The sequence below is a fragment of the Mauremys reevesii genome, linkage group 7 (assembly GCF_016161935.1).
Source record: "Mauremys reevesii isolate NIE-2019 linkage group 7, ASM1616193v1, whole genome shotgun sequence".
Taxonomy (NCBI): domain Eukaryota; kingdom Metazoa; phylum Chordata; order Testudines; family Geoemydidae; genus Mauremys; species Mauremys reevesii.
The window spans coordinates 102,451,650-102,470,654 of NC_052629.1; the positions used below are offsets into that span (position 1 = coordinate 102,451,650).

A 19,005-nucleotide genomic window follows, 5' to 3' on the forward strand; every position below is an offset into this window, starting at 1 on the left:
GTCTTGGCAACGAGGAAGAGAGAGGCTGTTCCTTGGGTAGGCGGCAGAGGAAAAGAAAGGCACAAGGATGCAAGACTGGGAAGGAGATCAAGGGAATGTTAAGGAGTGAGAAGAGGAGCATGTGCGTGCACACATTTGCAAAGGAGAAGATGGTGTGTACATGCGTGCAAAGGATTACAGGAAAACAGGCTGAGACATAAGCAGGGGCGGAGCTGTGTAGAAGGGAGGCTATAATGTCAATTCTCCCCTGCGCCAGAGCCCCTTTACACGGCGGTGGTGGCCTAAAGGTGGTGGAAGTGCTGCAGGGATAGGGAGCTCCCCTGCCAGAGTAGCCCCACGCCAGTCCCCGTCATAGAGGGCTTTCAGAGATGGGAGGAGGTGGGGAGGGAGAGAGGCCAGGGTACTATGCTCTCTGGATCTATTCTACTTCCCATGGCTCATAAGAAGCCATGAGCTTCTAGAACAACTGTGAGGTTCCTTTAACTTATACTAGGAGCCAGGCAGGCTCCCAAACAGCCCTGGAATCCAAGCCTGAAAGGTAGGTTAGAGCCACTTCTGCCCTGCTCTGCCCCCCAACCACACCTATTAGGGAACTCAAAATTGGGGCCTATATTGTGGGATAGAAGGGGAAATGTAACACCATCAGAATCAGTGAGTGGTCTGAAACCAGCTGGAAATAGGATGGATTTTAAATTAAAAAGGAGTGGTGAGCTTGGAACTCTTTAATAAAATAAATTAAAAAAAAAAGTGTAGTGCTTGTGAAAGGTACCCTAGTGATAACTCCTTCCCCATGGGAGTCCCTGCTTCCCCTCCCACACCACACATAGGCTACCTCTCTTTGCCAATGGGGTCATGTCCACCTTGAATAGAATTTGCCAGATGAGGACTGGTTTCCCCTTCATCTGCTTGCCTTCCGTGGAGTGTGGGCTGTATGGATCCTACTAGTCATCTTCCCTAGTTACCCTAACAGAGGGGGGAGCGGACACTTCTGACAGGAGAGGTGCTACCAGCATTGGTGGGAGAAGGTGCTTCTGGAGCCCCTGCTGATAACAGGTAAGAGGGAAGCAGAGCTCAGACTGTGGCTGAGGATGCTGTAGAGTAGCCTGAGTTGCCACAAGACCTCTAAACCAGGCAGGGGAGCCAGAGAGAACCCTAGTCTGTTTAAATCCTCTCCTATGCTCATAGATCATGTTAAGTGATAGGGAAATTCAGATGAAATAGAAATAAAAGTAGAGACTTGCATTTGGACCGGAGAGACGTCTATGGTGAACACTGTCAGTGGAACTGGGTAAGTGGTGGGAACATTCAGACTCCGTTCACGTTGGGAGCAGAATTCTGCTAGCCACAGTGCTCATTACACTTGGTAGTTGCTATTGGGGTTCTAGAATGGTTTACCGCATCAATACGAACAAGTGTTTTTTGTTTGTTTTTTTGTCTGCAGACTATGTTAGCACTTTGTTTATAAAATTGTGCTGCAGGGGATAGAGGTGTATGATTTACCCACTTACACGCATGCGTGTGCGCAGACATGCACAGAGAGTGCCTAAATTGTAACCAGTAGGATTCTGTTGCATGTGGTCAGTGCCTGAATTATTCCCCACTATTAGGCCTGGCTTTAGGGTGACCAGACAGCAAATGTGAAAAATCGAGACGGGGTTAAGGGTTATAGGAACCTATATAAGAAAAAGACCCAAAAATTGGGACTGTCCCTATAAAATCGGGACATCTGGTCACCTTACCTGGCTTGTACACAGTGTAGGAGGGCCAGAGGAAACACCTGGATATGAGCTATTCCTGAAGAATTTGATGTGGGGAAACAAATGCATTCCATAGTAATTTAGGATCCCACTTTGATGTAAAAATACACAAGAGATGGTTCAAACGGGGTCATGGAACAGCCAATAAAAACTTTGATTCAACTCTGAGACTTTTTTCTTTAGTTCTGACTGCTTTTTCTGTCATTCAGGTTCTGGATGTTTCTGGAGCAGATATCCTAGCAAAATCCATTTCTGACTGTCAGGTACATATTTTGGAAAACTGTGGACACTCTGTGGTAGTGGAGCGGCCCAGGAAAACGGCAAAGCTCATATTGGAATTTTTCGCATTGGTGCACAACACAGAGAACAATAAGAAACTAGCTTGAACTTCATGTAGAGTCAAGCACTTGAACATGTTTTGAGTTGTGAATTACTGATGCTGTGATAAGTTCTCAGGGATCTTGTACAAAACATGGCGAATGTGCCAGAGTCCCTGAGGAAACCAGAATCATTGATATGTAAAGCTGTAGCGCTAACAACACACAGTGACCTAAGGGATCCGTTGAGCGATCTCCATTTTTTTTAAATATAAAACTAGAAAATCAGAAAATTCTAGCCATGGAATGTACTGAAAACTTGGAGTTTATGCAGCCCATGATATGTGATCGTATTTAATGTAAAACTTATTGGAACATAGGAGTTAGACGTTAGAATATGGAAGGAATTAGTGAAGAGGGAGAACTTCATAGACTGAGATTTAAGGTATTTCCGCTACTTAGAATCTATTGCTTTGCATGATAAATTGTTATAAAAGAATTCTGATGTTCCAGGCATTTGCTGAAGTGCTGTTGCTATAACTCATTAACTTATGATTTATGCAGAAAATGAAGGCAACACATAACACTTAGTGCGCAAAAGGAAAAACGAGTGTATGTCCAGAATGTTTACACTTACTGTGGATGGATTTTTACTCCCTGAACAGCTCCTGTGTATATATACTGCCTTAACAGTTTAGAATATTGAGGTGTTTGTACAATCTGGCTTTGCTTAAAGGGGGATACTTTCTTTTGATGATCTGCCCATGTATATAATCACTCAAATATGGAGAGCAGTTTCAAGATGGTTATTAAAACAAGTGGAGAAAAACTCCTGGACCCATTTATTCTTTTAGGTTTGGGGCCTGATTAAGCAATAATACTGTATATAGATGAGTGAACGAACAAATTCAGGTTAACACAAGGGTGTGAGCTCTTAGATCTTTAAATTATATTGTGTTGCTGAATATTTTGATGTAAATAATGAGTTTCTTAATGAATTCTGTGAATTCTGTGATTGGTAATGTAATTGAAAACAAGTGTAACAGATGTAAGCTTAATGAGATAATTGTAATATTGGTTAGATGCTATACAGGCTTGTGTATTTCTTACACCTTTTACAATACGAATTGCTAGCAGATGCATTATAAGCTCCAGTGGAATGCATTTTAAAATATAGTGGTGCAGATAAGTACAAAATACAGTAGTGTTTCCTTTTGATGATTTGTATGTGTAATTACATTTATAGTCGTAACTTTTATCTAAATGAAATTATATCAAAACAAAAGAGCCAGACTAGTTACGTTTTGTTATCTGTGATGCACCTTTTATGATATGTAGAGATTGATTCTGGACTGCCTCACCCCCAGAACTATGCAGCTCATGTCCCTGTGTATCTTCAAAATCAGCTGCTGTACATGCATTCGAGCTATGCAGCAGTTCATGCTGCAGCACTGATGAGAATCTGCTCCTTGGTCTCAAGCATTGCTTGTATTTAGTAGAAAGCTAAAGAGTGCACTGTCTCCTTGAAAGTGTGTGGGATGACATCATTATACAGCTGCCACCACTCATTCCCTTTGGACTCCTTACTTGGACATCAACATTTGACATTTTTTCTAAACTGTAAAGTTTCTTGCAGACTGTATATTTCTATTTAAGCCTGCATTTCTAAGAGCCGCCTTTGAGCTCCTTTTCCAATGTACTATGATCTGTATATATATTTGAAACCCATTGCTAGTCTGTCTTTTGTTTTAAAGAGAAAAATCTTCACTCCTATTTTAGCAAAATTAGAAACATGCCGTTACATTAATTGCTTGGTCATTGTTTCCACTCCAGGAATAAATACAAAGTGTCTGATAATTTTATTTGTGGAAAGCTGGAAAAAAAGTTGTTAGATGTTTACATGGTTTCTAGAATATGCAAAGGACTTAAATTATTATTAAAATCTAGTAATTTACAGAGTGCTCCATGCATGAATTTTTCATTGGGGGTGGGGAGGGGAAGGGGGTAGATAGTGGTGGCCATCGAGGGGGTGGGTATTTTGGTTGATTTTGAAATTTCTGTGAACTCTGGGTTATTAAAGCTCCATTGCAATGAATGATTACTTCAGAGACATAAAGGTGGCAGTGAGGGCCAAATTCTGCTTTCTTTAAAGTCAGTGGAGTTTTGCCATGGCATTTAATGGGAACAGGATTTGGGCCTGAAAAGCTTCAGGTAAAATCGGATTTCAAATGGCAGATCAGGTACATAGGTTCTAACTGACACACATTCAGATTTGAACAGAGATCTGCCACTTTTCACAGGTGAATGCTCTAACCAGTAGGCAATGGAGTATTTTGCTGTTGGGCTCTCTCATCCTCTTCGTTGAAGTTCTTCCACTTACTATTTAGTTATTTTAAATTGGGCCAGAGAAAGAGAATGACTCTATAAGCCTATGAATAGGGTGCTCCCCTGAAAGGTAGCAGATCTCTGTTCAAATCCCTTTTCCTCCCCTGGTAGAAGGGGGACTTGAACCAGTGGTCTCCCACATCACAGGTGAGTGTGCTAACCACTCAGCTAAAGGTTATAAGGAAGGTTGGTGTCACTTTGTGGAATCAAGCAGTCTCTGAGCACTCCTACCAGCTTAGGTCCCACATAGGTGCTCCTGCCTAAATCATATCTTCCCCCAGTTCAGGGATCACTATCAGAGATAGGTGAAGGAGAGGGGTGGGGTTTAGGATATACCCCTCTCAGCAGCAGCTCCCATTTGCTTGTTTAGGCAGCTCCCATCCTAGCATGCTGGGTTTTGTGGATCATCATCCAAGGCACCTCTCCCTCCCCTTTCATTGTTTGGGAGCACAGGCACATAACTTGGGCAATCATGGAGCTTGTTTTGCCTTTTGTGACTCTCACCGTATGTGTACTAGATGCCGCTCACAGAGGCGATTCAGCAGCGCTACACAGAAGCATGCTTTTGCTTTTGCACGACAGCAGAGATGGTTACCAGTCATACTGCACCATCCAAACCCTTCCATAAATTGGAACTGGTGAGGATGATTATGGCTACCAGTCCTTTTGTACCATTTGCTGCTGGCATAAGTGCCCCTGGCTGCTCTTAGCCAGGGGCGCAAAAGCCAAAATTGGGAATGACTCCCTGAGTCAATCCCTCCTTTTTGGTATCTAAAAATAGAATCAGTCCTGCCTAGAATATAGGCAAGTGTACTAGATAACCACTGTATCATAGAACCAGAGAGCACAGCTGCTCTGTGTCAGATCCTGCAGAAACTATGATCTGTATGCTATTCACAGGGGGTGCTCCTGTAACAACCCCACCTGTTGATTCCGTTCTTCCCCCAGCCTTTCTGGGCTACCGTAGCATTGTCCCCCACTTGTGTGATGAAGTAATAAAGAATGCAGGAATAAAAAGACATGGTGACTTGTTAGTGAGAAATGAGTGGAAGGCAGCCTCCAGCTGCTATGATAGTCCAGACAGGACATTAAGCAGTGTGTAGGAGAGAAGCCCAGCATCCCTCTGCTAGTCCAGGGGCAACTGAATCTGTTCTTTACACATGAAGGGTGGGGGCTGATGGAGCTCAGCCCCCTGTTGCTATGATGACGATGGTTACCAGCCATACTGCACCATCCACCAGAAAAAATTAGGGCCAGACGCCCACAGATGCTAATCAGCATGGTTACTGCCCCATGTGCCCATAGGCTGATGACGAGGACGGTTACCAGTCCTTTTGTACCATCAGCCACCCATGGCAGGGGGGGGAGTGAGGATGTTGGTGTTTACGGCTGCAGCATCGTGTCTATCTGCAGCATTCAGTAAAGATAGGGTGACATGTAAAAGAGTCAGAGGATTGTTTTCCCTTTCGCTTCTGGCGGGGGGGGGGGGGGGGTTAGTAGATTGCCAAGCTATGCCCTGACCCGCGGACACTGTGTTTGACCCTAGAAGCATTTGGAGCTCAGCCAAGAATGCAAATACTTTTTGGAGGCTGCAGGAACTGTGGGATAGCTTCAGTCCTCCAGTCCATGAGCATCCATTTGATTCTTTGGCTTTCCGTTACGCTTGTCACGCTGCAGTGCGCTGAGTCCCTGCTATGGCGTCTGTCTGGAGATTTTTAAAAAAGGATTCTGAATTTCATCTTCTGTAACGGAGCGCTGATAGAACGGATTTGCCTGCCCTTACAGCGATCACATCCGCATGGTCCGTGCTGGAGCTCTTTCTTTATTTTGATTTCGGACTGCATCGCCACCCGTGCTGATCGGAGCTCCACGCTGGGCAAACAGGAAATATTCAAAAGTTCGCGGGGCTTTTCCTGTCTACCTGACCACTGCATCCGAGTTCAGATTGCAGTCCAGAGCGGTCACTGCTGCACTGTGGGATAGCTCCCGGAGGCCAATACCGTCGATCAGCGTCCACACTAACCCTAATCCGATATGTTAATACCGATACTAGCGTTACTCCTCTTGTTAGGGAGGAGTACAGAAACCGGTTTAAAGAGCCATTAAAATCGATATATGGTGCCTCCTAGTGTGGACGGTTGTGGCGTTAAATCGGTTTTACGCTCCTAAAACCGGTTTAAACGCCTAGTGTAGACCAGGCTTGAGAAGGCCACAGACCCCTTGTAAGGGCTGTAATTTGAGAACCAGTGTCCCAGCAGATCATCTATGTAATAGCAGGACATTTTCTTCCCAAAATTAAATAGTAACCGTGGCATTCCAAAGAAGTTCAGTCAGAGGCAGCTAAATATCAGTAAACCTCACTATGGCAACGAGAAGATCAAAGAAGCTGATCTTCAGACCCAGCCCAGAAGAATCTGCAGAAAGCATTTCATTTTCACACAGAAGAAAACCTAGGATTGGCAAATGATGAAAGCTGGAAGGTGATCCAGGCATCACCATTGTTCAAGGGCAGTGGGCTGAAATACCATGAGATCTGCATCTTAGGCAGCACTTCTTTGGCCTCAAAATACTTAACTACCCCCTGAGGCTCCATGGACCATAGCTTGAGAAGCAGAGCGTGTAGCATGCAGTGTCCCTTTTAATCTCTGCTTCTGGGATTGAATTTATGTGTTTTTAAAGCTGCATACAGAATAAAGCATTTGTAGAATGGATTTTATATACATGTATGTCCACCTGTGCTACTCTGGATAGACTAAGTAGCTGAGTTTTATTGCAGAGTATACTCAGCATGAAATTAAATGAACCTGCATCAAGGTGGCTAGTCAGGCTTTGTGGAGGTGAAATGCACCCCCAACCACCCGTCAGGCCAGGGATACAGCGTGGCCTCCAACCCCTAGCATTTGCTACTCCAGTCTATTTTTCTAGAAGAGCAGCTGCAGTGTCTGTGCTAGTTGTGTGGTGTGGAATGGTCACTGGATCTGTGTAACCCCAGCTGCCCTGGCTCTCCCTCACCATAACCTGAGAGAGATTCTGAGTGGCATGCTGGGATGAGACATTTACCCTCTATAGGACAGATCCACTGATATCCCTCCTTTTGCACAGCCCCTCCTGGTGCTTATGTGATGCAAAGGGTCTGGGGTGAGGTTTCTGTGCATTTGCTTTTCTGATCCAATTATCAAACCAAGTATTATCCATTCTTCTCTTTTCAGAAATGTTCATGTGCATAACAAGCTTTGTCTTGGCCACAGGCAGCTATAGGGGGTGCAGCAACATCTAAGGAAAATTGGGTAATGGGAGGGGGATTATGTACAGGTGCCATACATATTCAACTTCATGTGTCCTTGTGTGATAGGGCCTTTCTCAGGGGTCACACTCAGGCAGCTTCAGCACTCTTGCCCCTTTCAAAGGTCTTGTGGGAAGTCTTTGTGGGCAGTGGAGGCTTGTCAGCTGTTTCCCTTTCAGCTGCTCTGCAAGAAGACTCAGTACCTTCCAATGCACAGCAACTTCCCTTTTGAAGCCTGCTTCCTCCAGCAGCAGGTGTCTCTGGTAGGGACTGAGACCCCAGGGGGAGCTTTTTGCCTTCTGATTGGGATGGGGGTGTATCCCACCACACTTGCTGCTGGGGTGGAGGGGGGGGGATTGCTGCTCCCCCACCCCCCCATTGGCCTCAGCATGATGGTCTTTGTGTTTGATATTCTCTCCTTGTCAGCTCCATCTCTGAAAAACAGTTAATAGATACAACATCTTAAAAATCCCCTCAGGGCTGAGAGCTCGGGCTTTGAACTTGTGCATTGAAAATCTTTCTACAGTTTGACTGGCCTTGTTCTGCCCTGAGTGACTGTTTGTTAGCTCTAATGCTGCCTCTCCCTTACAGTCTCTTCCCTATAGCATCACTCCACACCTGCCCCTTTTATCTTCTTCTCTGACCTGGCACCTTCAACCCCCTTCCCTTTTCTTTCCATTTAGATGATCTCCCTTAACTAAACCCATTGTCCCCTAGAAAATTATAGAACTAACATGACATTTGCTGCCATTACATTGTTCACTCTGCTTGCGTGTTCTACCTCTTCCCCTGTCAGTGTCGGGTCTATGTAGATGGTAAGGTCTTTTGGGCAGAGACCATCTACAACTCTGTGTGTGTACAGTGCCTAGCACAATAGGGCCCTTCTGTTAGTCTTTGGATTCCACTGTATTAAACATGATTAATAATGATAAACCACCATGGCATAAAAATCCCAGTAGGAGAGGCCATAGTAGAAGCTAAATTCTCTCCTACTGTGCCATGAAATCATAAATGGAGAGACTTTGTAATTTGTATAATTGTCCCTAGATCTTGGTCTTAGATTTGTTTTGGGTCTAAACTTCTTACAAGCTGCAGATTGTTACTGTGGTGCTTTGCAACCCATTTGAACGAGGAAACCCCAGTGGCATAAATGAAAGTGCTTGTTACACTTGTATAAGGGGCAAACCCTGCTCTGGTGAGGTAGGCCCTGCCTGACCAAAGAGGAACACGTGCTGTTCTGCTCTGAGAGTGGGTGGACAGGACTTGGAGAAGTCCAGAGCGTCCTGGTGTGTCCTGGAGCACCACTCCAGGTGAAGGGGAGCAGTTGCTGCATAAGGGAGGCTTTAGCTGAGAATAGGCCATTTTGTCTCATGAGAGGTGTGTGAAACCAGATAGCTGATGCCCTGAGGGCACAGTTCCATGGCCTGGGATAAGAGAGATTCCTTCCTCCAGTCCTTGCCCCTATGGAGAACCACATCCCAGAGCCTCAGCACTGATTTGTCACTTAAGTGCTGTATGCTACCTTGAGTGGTTAATGAGGCATGTGTGTTTCTTTATAGAGCAGCATTTGTACTTTTATTCATAGTTATAACATGCATTTAGTGGGAAAGAGCTCCACTTGGAGGCTGTAGCAGATAGTAGCAAGCCTAGGCCCTCACAGAGGAGACTGCACCCAGTCCTTGTCTATCCGGGAAGTAAAAGGGGAAGCAGGTGGGGATAAGTATCTTAGTAGAGCCTCACACCCTCCCACACCAGAAAAAGAAGGGAGACCACAAACCAAAAAAGTGAGACTAAAACTGGGAAATATTGGAGCCTGTTGGGGGAGTGCAATGAAACAAGGAGCAAATGACAAAAACAAAAGAGTGGTGGCGAAGAGACCCATGAAAACCAAGGAGGTGAGAGGCCAGAGAGCATTTAGTGAAATGATATAACAAGCACTAGTGCAGGCTGGGAAATGCCTCACATTTAGGCTGGCTCCGGTTAATGCTCACAGCACAGGGCACTTCTCAGCTTCAAAGTGATGTCAATGCCACACTATGGGCCAGTGGGTCTTATCCCCACCAGGGGACAGTGCTGTTAGAGAAGTCAGTGATTTGCTGAGTGAGTCAGTGTCAAACCCAGGTTTAAAACTGAGGCTGCCCCTTGCATGTAATTAGCTTTGTGCACATGAGTAATAGGAGAACTTGTAAGTGTCAAGTTTAACACTTTCACCAAGAATATAATTCTGCTCTGGCCTTTATAGGCTCAGCACCCACCACTAGGATCAAACTCGGAAAACAGCTCAGTGCCCATTTATGCCTCTAGCTAAGGGCCTGATTTGCCAAAGTGCTCAGCACGTACCATGCACCCCAGTGTGCTGAGCTCTTTAGAAAATATGGCCTATGGAGTCTGGCCCTCAGCAGCAACCTCTCATGGTCTCAGGGCCGCCCAGAGGATTCCGGGGGCCCGGGGTCTTCGGAGGCAGGGGGTCCTTCTGTTCCTGGACCCGCCGCCGAAGTGCCCCGAAGACCCGCGGCAGGACCCCCCCGCCGCCGAATTGGGACCCGCCGCCGAAGTTCAGCTCGGTCTTCGGCGGTAATTCGGTGGGGGGGGGCCCGCCGCGGGTCTTCGGGGCACTTCGCCGGCGGGTCCCGGAACGGAAGGGCCCCCCGCCTCCAAATTACCGCCGGAGACCGGGCTGAACTTCGGCGGCGGGTCCCGCTCTGTCTTCGGCGGTAATTCGCTGGCGGGGGGTCCTTCCGCCCCGGAGCGGAAGGACCCCCTGCCAGCGAAGACCTGGAGCGGCAGAAGCTCCTGCGCCCAGCCGCACAAGAGTTTGCCGGGCCCCCCGGAGCGAGTGAGGGACCCCGCTCCAGGGGCCCCGAAAAACTCTGGTGGGGGCCCCCGTGGGGCTCGGGGCCTGGGGCAAATTGCCCCTCTTGCCCCCCCCTCTGGGCGGCCCTGCATGGTCTTGCCTCTCTTTGGTTCTGTCAGTTAGCCCACTCTACCTTTCCATGCTTCCACCATACTGCCCCTCCCCTGGGCCCCAAGAAACCTCCAAACCCCTCCCAAGCCTGCTGGTCTGGGGGACAAGCCATCAAATGTGTGACAAGTGACCAAAATGGGGAACAGACATGTTTTGCTGCATACTGCTCCATAGGTGACAGGTTATAATTGTTTAGGTGTAAAATCTGTTCTTAAGGCTATTTTCCTACTCTGTGAATCAAATAAACCTTTCTTGTAGCCTGTCACAGGGTGTTCCCATGTGGGGAGAGGCTGCTGCAGGTCCAAAGCAACCAGCCCACAGGTGTTCCATAGGTTGATCATTTGAGGTCCAAATAGGGGAAAAGAAGGGGGCTCTGGTAGGGGGTTTGGGAAGTGGGTGCCTGCCCAGGCTTCTGGTGGAGCACTGGCAGGAATGGGAGGATGATCCCTGCTCAGGCTGCCCTCCAATTCAACAAATGTAGCCCCCCCCCATTAGTGCCTTTTGAGCATTTCCTGTCTTAGAGCTTCTGCTACTGCCCTCTTGGGATCCAGGGAGTTCTAGGTGCTGCAGCTCTGAGCCCTCTGCCCCCGTCCCACCTCAGCCTTCCCCTGCCCGAAATCAACGTTTGGCTCTTGAGCTGCCCCCACCCCCTCTTTCTTCCACAGGCCTCTCTCTGCTCCCTGAGAGCCGTCCTGCAGAGCACTGCCTGAGCATGCAGCAGAGCAACACAGGGAAGCTGCAGGGTGGATCCAGGAGGCCGAACAATGAATCATACTTCATAATCTGGTATAGGTGAGAGCTCTGCCTGCAAGCAATATGCCCCCTTGAGCTGTGGTCAACAATAGGGCTTGAGGAGATTCCAGCACCATGCACTGTCGTGATGAAGGGAAGAAGAGTACAACCAGGGAGAAGAAAGGTACAGAAATAGAATGAATGTAGGTTGGTGGTGGCTGTTTCCTGTTACTTTCAGCCAAGGGACATCACAAGAGTGTAGTATTGCTGTGCTGCCCAGGAGTGGTAGTGTGTGTGTGCTCATAAATCAGAAGCACTTGCCAGATCCCTTACAAAATTCAAAATGGCTTCTCTAAGCAGCATTTGTTGTGCCTGCACCTGCACCTGCACAGGGAACCTCCCCTTACAAGAAGTGCTTCCTCAAGGTAATGCTGTGCCTTGTCTTTGTTTCTGCCCTGCAGTACATGGGAGGCTGGAGGAAACTAGCTGGGGTTAACTTCTTCAGTGGCTTCCATGTTCTCTTTTGGCCTTCTTTTCCTCTGTGGTGGAGCACATTGTCACATGGTCTCACTGTGTGCAAAGCTATCTGACTCTGCAAGGAATCCCATGGAAACCAATGGGACTTCTCCCTCTGAGTACCTTCCTCTGTGAGTGAGCATAGTGGAGTCTAGCTCCCAGCCTGCAGAAAATTGTGCATATGGTGTTGTGCCTCTCTGCTGCTTTAGGTGTCACTTAAGAGTAGTTTTTTTTTTGGAAGTGTGAGGAAAATCAAATTCCTCCCTTTTGGTTTATTATAAAAAACAAAACAAAGAGTACATCAGCAATGAATAGTAACAGCATAGCTGGCTATAGTTGCTCTTCATTGGTCCTCCAAGGAGTAATTGTTCCCCAAAAGTCTCGTAGCTAACAAGGGAATGGAAGGTCCATGAAGCACCCAATAACCCAGGGGTAGGCAACCTATTGCACATGCGCCGAAGGCGGCACGTGATGAGTGCTTTTTTTGATTTTCAGTGGCAGTCACACTGCCCGGGTCCTGGCCACCGGTCCTGGGGGCTCTGCATTTTAATTTAATTTTAAATGACGCTTCTTAAACATTTTAAAAACCTTATTTACTTTACATACAATAGTTTAGTTATATATTATAGACTTATAGAAAGAGACCTTCTAAAAACATTAAAATGTATTACTGGCATGCGAAACCTTAAATTAGAGTGAATAAATGAAGACTCGGCGCAGCACTTCTGAAAGGTTGCTGACCCCTGCAAACAATGGAGAGAATAAGAACTTAAAACAAACAAACCCCCAACTCTTTAATCAACATGATAATGTAACAAAACTAGTGTCTTACCAGGCATGCTAACGTTACACGGTGGAACATAACTTGGTAATTCCTCTGCTCTTTGTCTAGTTTAGAGTGGAGGAGAGTTGTGGGACCCAAAAATCAGTAGAACTCTCAGCTGCTGATACTCACGTCTGTGAGCCTCAGTCCATGTTAACTGTAATACAGAGTCATCCATATAGGGACTTAAACAGATGAGTGCTTTTTTTGATTGATGTTGAGGGTTTAGGAGGGAATATAACAGTGCTGACCAAGGTTCCTTGAGTGCCCGTTCTTTAATAGCCTGGGCAGAATGCATCTCGTAAAGCTCAGGCAAAACAGCAATAACACCCTGGCATCCTGCTGAGGGAGGCGTTCATGAATGATTTCCTTGCCAGAATTAATATATCTAATACTTTACATTTAAAATGTGCTAAATGTGGAGCTGTTGTCCCACGAAGCCACAGGCCTCTAGTGCTGACTTCTACTCCCTGCCTTGAGAGCTTACCTGTTAAATTCCCAAAGCCTTTAATTTTGTTACCAGATGAGATCATGTAAAAGGGGATAGGGCTGGCCCACCGCACCTCAGACAAATAGCTGGCTCTCTCCCATCCAATGCACTTGCAAAATACTTGCAAGCATTACCGATAGCTGATATGCCTCTTACCCACGCCAGGCTCAAATACAAAACCCAACAAGGTAAAAACATGCTGCAGGTATCTCAGTGTTCCTCATTTTTACAGGGATGGTGGAGATCTCTCTTCTGTATGATTTGTGGCTAGCAACCTGTGTGTTCACTTGCTGATAGACCTGCTCCTCAGATGGAATGTGTGTGGGGGGGGCGGGGGGAGGGCTGCATGTGCAGAAACCACTCTGCACAGCTGAGCCCTCTCTTGTGGCTGGTGCGTTTTATCAGAAGAAAACTTTGCTGTAAAGCCAGTTTGCTTGGAATGGGGAAGGAAGAGCCTATGGGAAAAGGAAGTATGGGCCAGTGGTTACGGCACTAGCCTAGGACTTAGGAGACCTGGGTTCAATTTGCTGTTCTGCCACAGACTCTGGGCAAGTCTGTGGGTCTCAGTTCCCCGCCCATACAATGGGGATAATAGCTCTTCACTTACCTCACGGGGTTGATGTGAGGGAAATAGGCTAAAGGGTGCCAGGTGCTCAGTTACTGGTGTGTTAGGAGCCATATAAATATCTTAGATGGCAAAACATTCCCCCTTCCTGTCTCTGGAGTGCTGGCTGGGCTCCCGTCACTCCAGTTTACTGTAGGAGATAGCAAAGTCCAAAGGGCTGAGAACCGTGCTAGGAACAAGGTTTCCTGAGTTCTAATCCTGTTTCTGGCATAGCCTCCCCATGTGGCCTTGGGCTAGGGTGACCAGGTGTTTGTTTTTTGACTGGAACACTAGGTCGAAAAGGGACCCTGGCGGCTCCGGTCATCACTGCTGACCGGGCCATTAAAGGTCCAGTTGGCAGTGCTGTGACGCCAAGGCAGGCTAGTCCCTACCTATCCTGGCGCTGTGCTGTGCTCTGGAAGTGGCTAGCAGGTCCGGCTCCTAGGTGCGGGTGGGGGGGGCACAGAACTCCATGTGCTGCCCCCACCCTGAGCACCGGCTTCATATTCCCATTGGCGGTTTCCCGGCCAATGGGAGCTGTGGGGAGTGGTGCCTGCAGCGAGCGAGAGCAGCACGTGGAGCCTCCTGCCCCCCCGCCCGCCCCCTGGCCTACTAGCGTTGGACCTGCTGGCCGCTTCCGGGGCGCGTGCAACGCTGTGTCAGGAGAGGCAGGCAGCCTGCCTTAGCCACGCTGCACTGCTGACCAGGAGCCACCTGAGGTAAGCCCCGAGGTGTTGAAAACAGGACACTGGTCACCCTAAACCCCTCATCCCTGGCCCCACCCCAGAGTCTGCACCCCCAGCCCAGAGTCCTCACCCCCATGCACCCCAATACCCTGCCCCAGCCCAGAGCCCCCTCTCACACCCTGAACCCCTCACCCCGCACAGAGCCCTCACCCTTGCAGATCACTCACCCCCTCCTGCACCCCAACCCCTGCCTCAACCCACAGCCCCCTACCATGTGCTGAATCCCTTGGCCCCAACCCCAGCCTGGAGCCTCCTACTGCGCCCCAAACCCCTCATTCCCAGTCCCACCCCAGATCCCGCACCCCCAGCCAGAGCCCTCACCCCCTTCCACACCTCAAGCCCCTGCCCCAGCCTAATGAAAGTGAGTGAGGGTGGGGGAGAGCGAGCCACCGAGGGATGGGGAATGTAGTAAGCGGGGGAGGGGCCTCAGGAAAGGGGCGGGCTCTGGGGGAAGGGGCGGGGCTGGGGTGTTCGGTTTTGCACAATTAGAAAGTTGGCAACCCTACCTGGCGCAAGTCAGTTAATTTTTCTGCCTCCATCTGTAAAGTGGGGATCATAATACTTACTGGTCCCTATCACATGAGGCTGTTATGAGGGTTAGCTGAATGTAAAGTGCTTTGTAAACTTAACTAACTTAAGCGCTGGCAGGACACCACCATATTTTCATTCCCAGCAAGGAGTATCTGTATCAAGGCCGCTTCCTCTTTACTCTGTGGTAACCAACTGCAGCAAGAACCCCCGGTAGGGTGACCAGACAGCAAGTGTGAAAAATCAGGATGGAGGTGGGGGTAATAGGAGTCTATATAAGAAAAACACCCAAAAATCGGGACTGTACCTATAAAATCAGGACATCTGGTCACCTTAGCCCCTGGGTATAGGGACTGTCTCTTCTGGAAGAGGAGGTGCAAATCCTCTTACAATGCAACACTTGGTGCATATCACCCAGGTGGTGATGCTTTGTTCCAAGGGGAGTATTTATCTGTACTGTGTCAGCATCCCCTCCCCATCTGCCCCCCAAAAAGAAAAGGGGGGAAGAGAAAGAGAAGCAGCATATGAAATGGCTAAAAACCTGCTTGGTGTTGCTTTCATTTCAACAGCAGCACTTTCTCTACTCCTGTGTGGAACTTCCCTGGCTCTCTGCAGGTCTGCTGAAAACTTGTCAGTCCTCCCCATTCATGAGATCACTAGCACAAGAGACAGCTGGGCCGTAGAGTCCCTCTACCTTTATCTATAATGCAGCTACACTGCTAGCACCTAAGGGTTATGGTTCCATTAGCCTTTTGCCTTAGAACCTCTCTCTGCCTATGGCTGCGCTGGCGCTAGATGGCCAGTGTTAGACGGAGTTGAAGTCTTTTCAGACTTGTCTGTGTCGACTTAAACAGGAACAGCCATTGTGCTTATGGTGGCTAGCTCTGTGCTGTGCCTCCATTTGGGTGCATTGGTACCATTGAAGGACACTGGCCAAGTGGGCTTTGTGTGTGGGTGGTGAGGAGAGGGGGAAGACAGCTTGGCTTTTGTGTTGATGCTGTAGACCAGTGGTCCCCAACCTTTTTGTGACCAGTAGCACATTGATGTTTTCAGAAGAGTGTGGCGGGCGCCAACAATTTTACAAAGCTTATTTTGTATTTTTACATTAAATAATACAAAAAATATATAGTTAATATTACATAATATATGAATCCAGAGAGAAGCCGGAGAAAAGCCGCGAGGACAGAGAACACCGGTGCCCGCAGCCCTGGAGTGCTCTGTCCCCAGCAGGTGCAGGGCCCCAGATTGTCTCCTCTGCTGGGCACTAGGTGGGCTCCGCACCTGCCAGGGACCGAGAACACCAGCACCTGCAGCCCCAGAGTTCTCTGTCCCTGGCAGGCGCCAGGCTGCAGCTTCTCTCCCCTGCTGGGAACGAGGCAGGCCCCGCACCTGCCGGGAACAGAGAACACCAGCGCCCGCAGCCTGAGTTCTCTGTCCCCGGCAGGTCCCCTGCTGGGCACTAGGCGGGCGCACGTAAATGCCCCGGCGGGTGCCATGGCGCCCGCAGACACCACGTTGGGGACCACTGCTGTGCAACTTTCTGTAGCATCATTGCTGAAGTCTTCAAATCAGTGAGAGGCTGCCACCTGCTGGTTCTGCAGGCGCAGACACAATATTGGATCCCACGTCAGAAAATCTGCTTTTGGGTATTAGGATGGAGCCAGATGATGTTTTAATACATAAATAAATACATAAAAAATAAAATTCTGTGCCCACCGGCCTTTCAGTCTTCAGAGGGGAGCAGGAGGGAGAGGTTACTGGTTAGGTTCTCACAGTGAAGGGACAGTGACTTTCCTGTCACCTCCTGACCAGTCTCTGCAGTTAGGAGTCGGGAGGGGAAATGTCTGCTCTGGTTCCTGAAGGCAATGTGGTATCTTTCACACACGAGCGTTAGCTCTGTAACCTTGTCCACGGAGCTCAGACCAACACAGCTGCCCACAGCTACAGCCTCAAAGGGCAGGGAGTGAAAGCAGGTGCCATTGCCACCGCCCTGCTGCAGCACAGCTCCTTTCCAGCTGCCAGCACACTGCGTATTACACAGCATGGGTAAAACTTTAACCCTAGTGCACGGGGGGCCATCACCTCTGGCTGAATGTTGTTCCTCTCATCTGTTGCATAGTTGGCACTGTAACCTCAACAGCCTCAGTGTCTCCCACTTCCATACACGTCCTTCACACAGCTTTAAACAGGCTTTTGAACTTTACTCTGCATATGGATCACGTTCCCAAGGGCCTCCACATTGCATATTATTTTCAGGCAAGAAACTTGAATTTTATTTCTCCAAAGGCAGTTGGATGTTCCAGCCTGGTCACCCTAAACCACTCTAGGAACAGGAGCGGTCACTGCCTCCAAGAAATGGGCATGCTGCTTCCAAGCCCTCTCAAGCATTGAGGGTTGGGCTTAGAACACAGATTCTGATCCCATGCATTGCCACTACAGTACTGGGTTTGGCCCTCTTCAGTGCATGCTCACCATGGGTTGAGAACAGGATTGCACCACTGAGCCCTGCAACCTCACGGACCCATGGTCCCCAAAGACTTTGCATTCTAAATACAGAAGAACACAGATGCTGTTGCATTTCATTAGTCGAGGCCCTTTTCCATGACACTAGACCACAGCATACAATTTCTCCTTTCATCCTAGTTATATTTCCCCTAATGCCAACCTCCTTCCCAGCTAAATTTAGCTGCTCTTCATAAGCCTGAAAGATGAGGTGCCACTTTCCACTGTGGCCAGTAATGGCATGCTCCCTACCAAGTTTGCTGTGGTCAAACATATTCATTTCCTGTCTAGCCTTGCTTAAAGTAAGTGCATGCTGATACCTTCCCATTTGGCAAGGAAATGCCACTGGATTTATTTTATTTTAATACTTTGAAGCCAGCTGGGAAGGTTTTTCAACACCAGAAGCAAAATTCTGGCCTTCCTAGAATCCCCCCAGCCCCACCCCTTCCCCCCAGCCTGCAGTCCTGACAAGAAAAGCATCTAATTCCCTGTGCTCTGAATTCCCCTTGCTTTACTGGAAATCTGATTCACTGTTTAATCCACTGATCAAACTCAGCTGAGTACAACTAAATCAATAGTACAGAGTGTCAAGACTGTGTCAGGCTGTTAGCTCCCAGACGAAGTGGAGATTTCTAGGAAACAGTTAAGAAAGGGGCACCATGAAGCTTCCCCCCCCTTATTGCTGGAGAAAGCACCCACTTGGCAGAGCTAAACTGGGCAGGGGGCAGAACTGCTGTGGGGAGCAAAGATGGGCAAGGAAACAGCTTTATGGAAATGTGTTGTATGTCAAAACGAGACGCAGCACTTTCTTCACCAGGCTGATGCCAAAGTTGTCATTCTGGGAATGGGAGGCAGTGGTCTCAGCTCTTGAAGAGAGCAGTGCTTTCCTGCTACCTAGCCAGTGTGCTGACAGGCTCTGTGAGGTATGTCTATTGCTCTGTCACAGAGAGGGGTTATGATGTGGTGCCATTGAGGGCCATGGGTTGGAGTAAATGGAGAACCAGTCTACAAGTCATTAGTTGGAGTAAATGGGGGACCATGCTACAGGTCATTTTCCACCCCTGGGGAAAATTGACATCCTCTCAGAACAGTCCAGGGGAGAAGGCTCCTAAAGTTAGCAAGGAGTCTTCCTGGCTAGCTGGGGAGCCCACCCTTCCCAAGTCTAGAATATTTTATCTAGTTCCTCTAACCCTAAAGAGATTCTGTTCACATGAGAAATTCATGGGCCTCAATAATAGCTTGGCATTTTCAGAGGACTGTGCCTGCTCCTACACTGACTAACCCTAATCCCCAAGGAGGTTTGACCATTGTTTCACTCGGCTGAGCTCTCCAGCATTAAACCTTTGCTTTGTTCTCT

General features: G+C 48.2%; 1 protein-coding gene across 4 annotated transcripts in view; it reads left to right on the forward strand.

The window, feature by feature from the left end:
- ABHD6 (abhydrolase domain containing 6, acylglycerol lipase) overlaps window positions 1-19,005 on the forward strand; it is a 101,791-nt gene that overhangs the window by 22,515 nt on the left and 60,271 nt on the right. For 2 of the 4 annotated variants that reach the window (XM_039482054.1, XM_039482055.1), the window contains exon 9: window positions 1,967-2,020. In XM_039482054.1, the coding sequence (XP_039337988.1) occupies window positions 1,967-2,020 (54 nt within the window). Of the gene's footprint in view, window positions 1-1,966; window positions 3,994-11,372; window positions 11,624-19,005 lie in introns of those variants that run through there. The other 2 variants (XR_005582938.1, XM_039482053.1) reach the window with 2 other exon arrangements.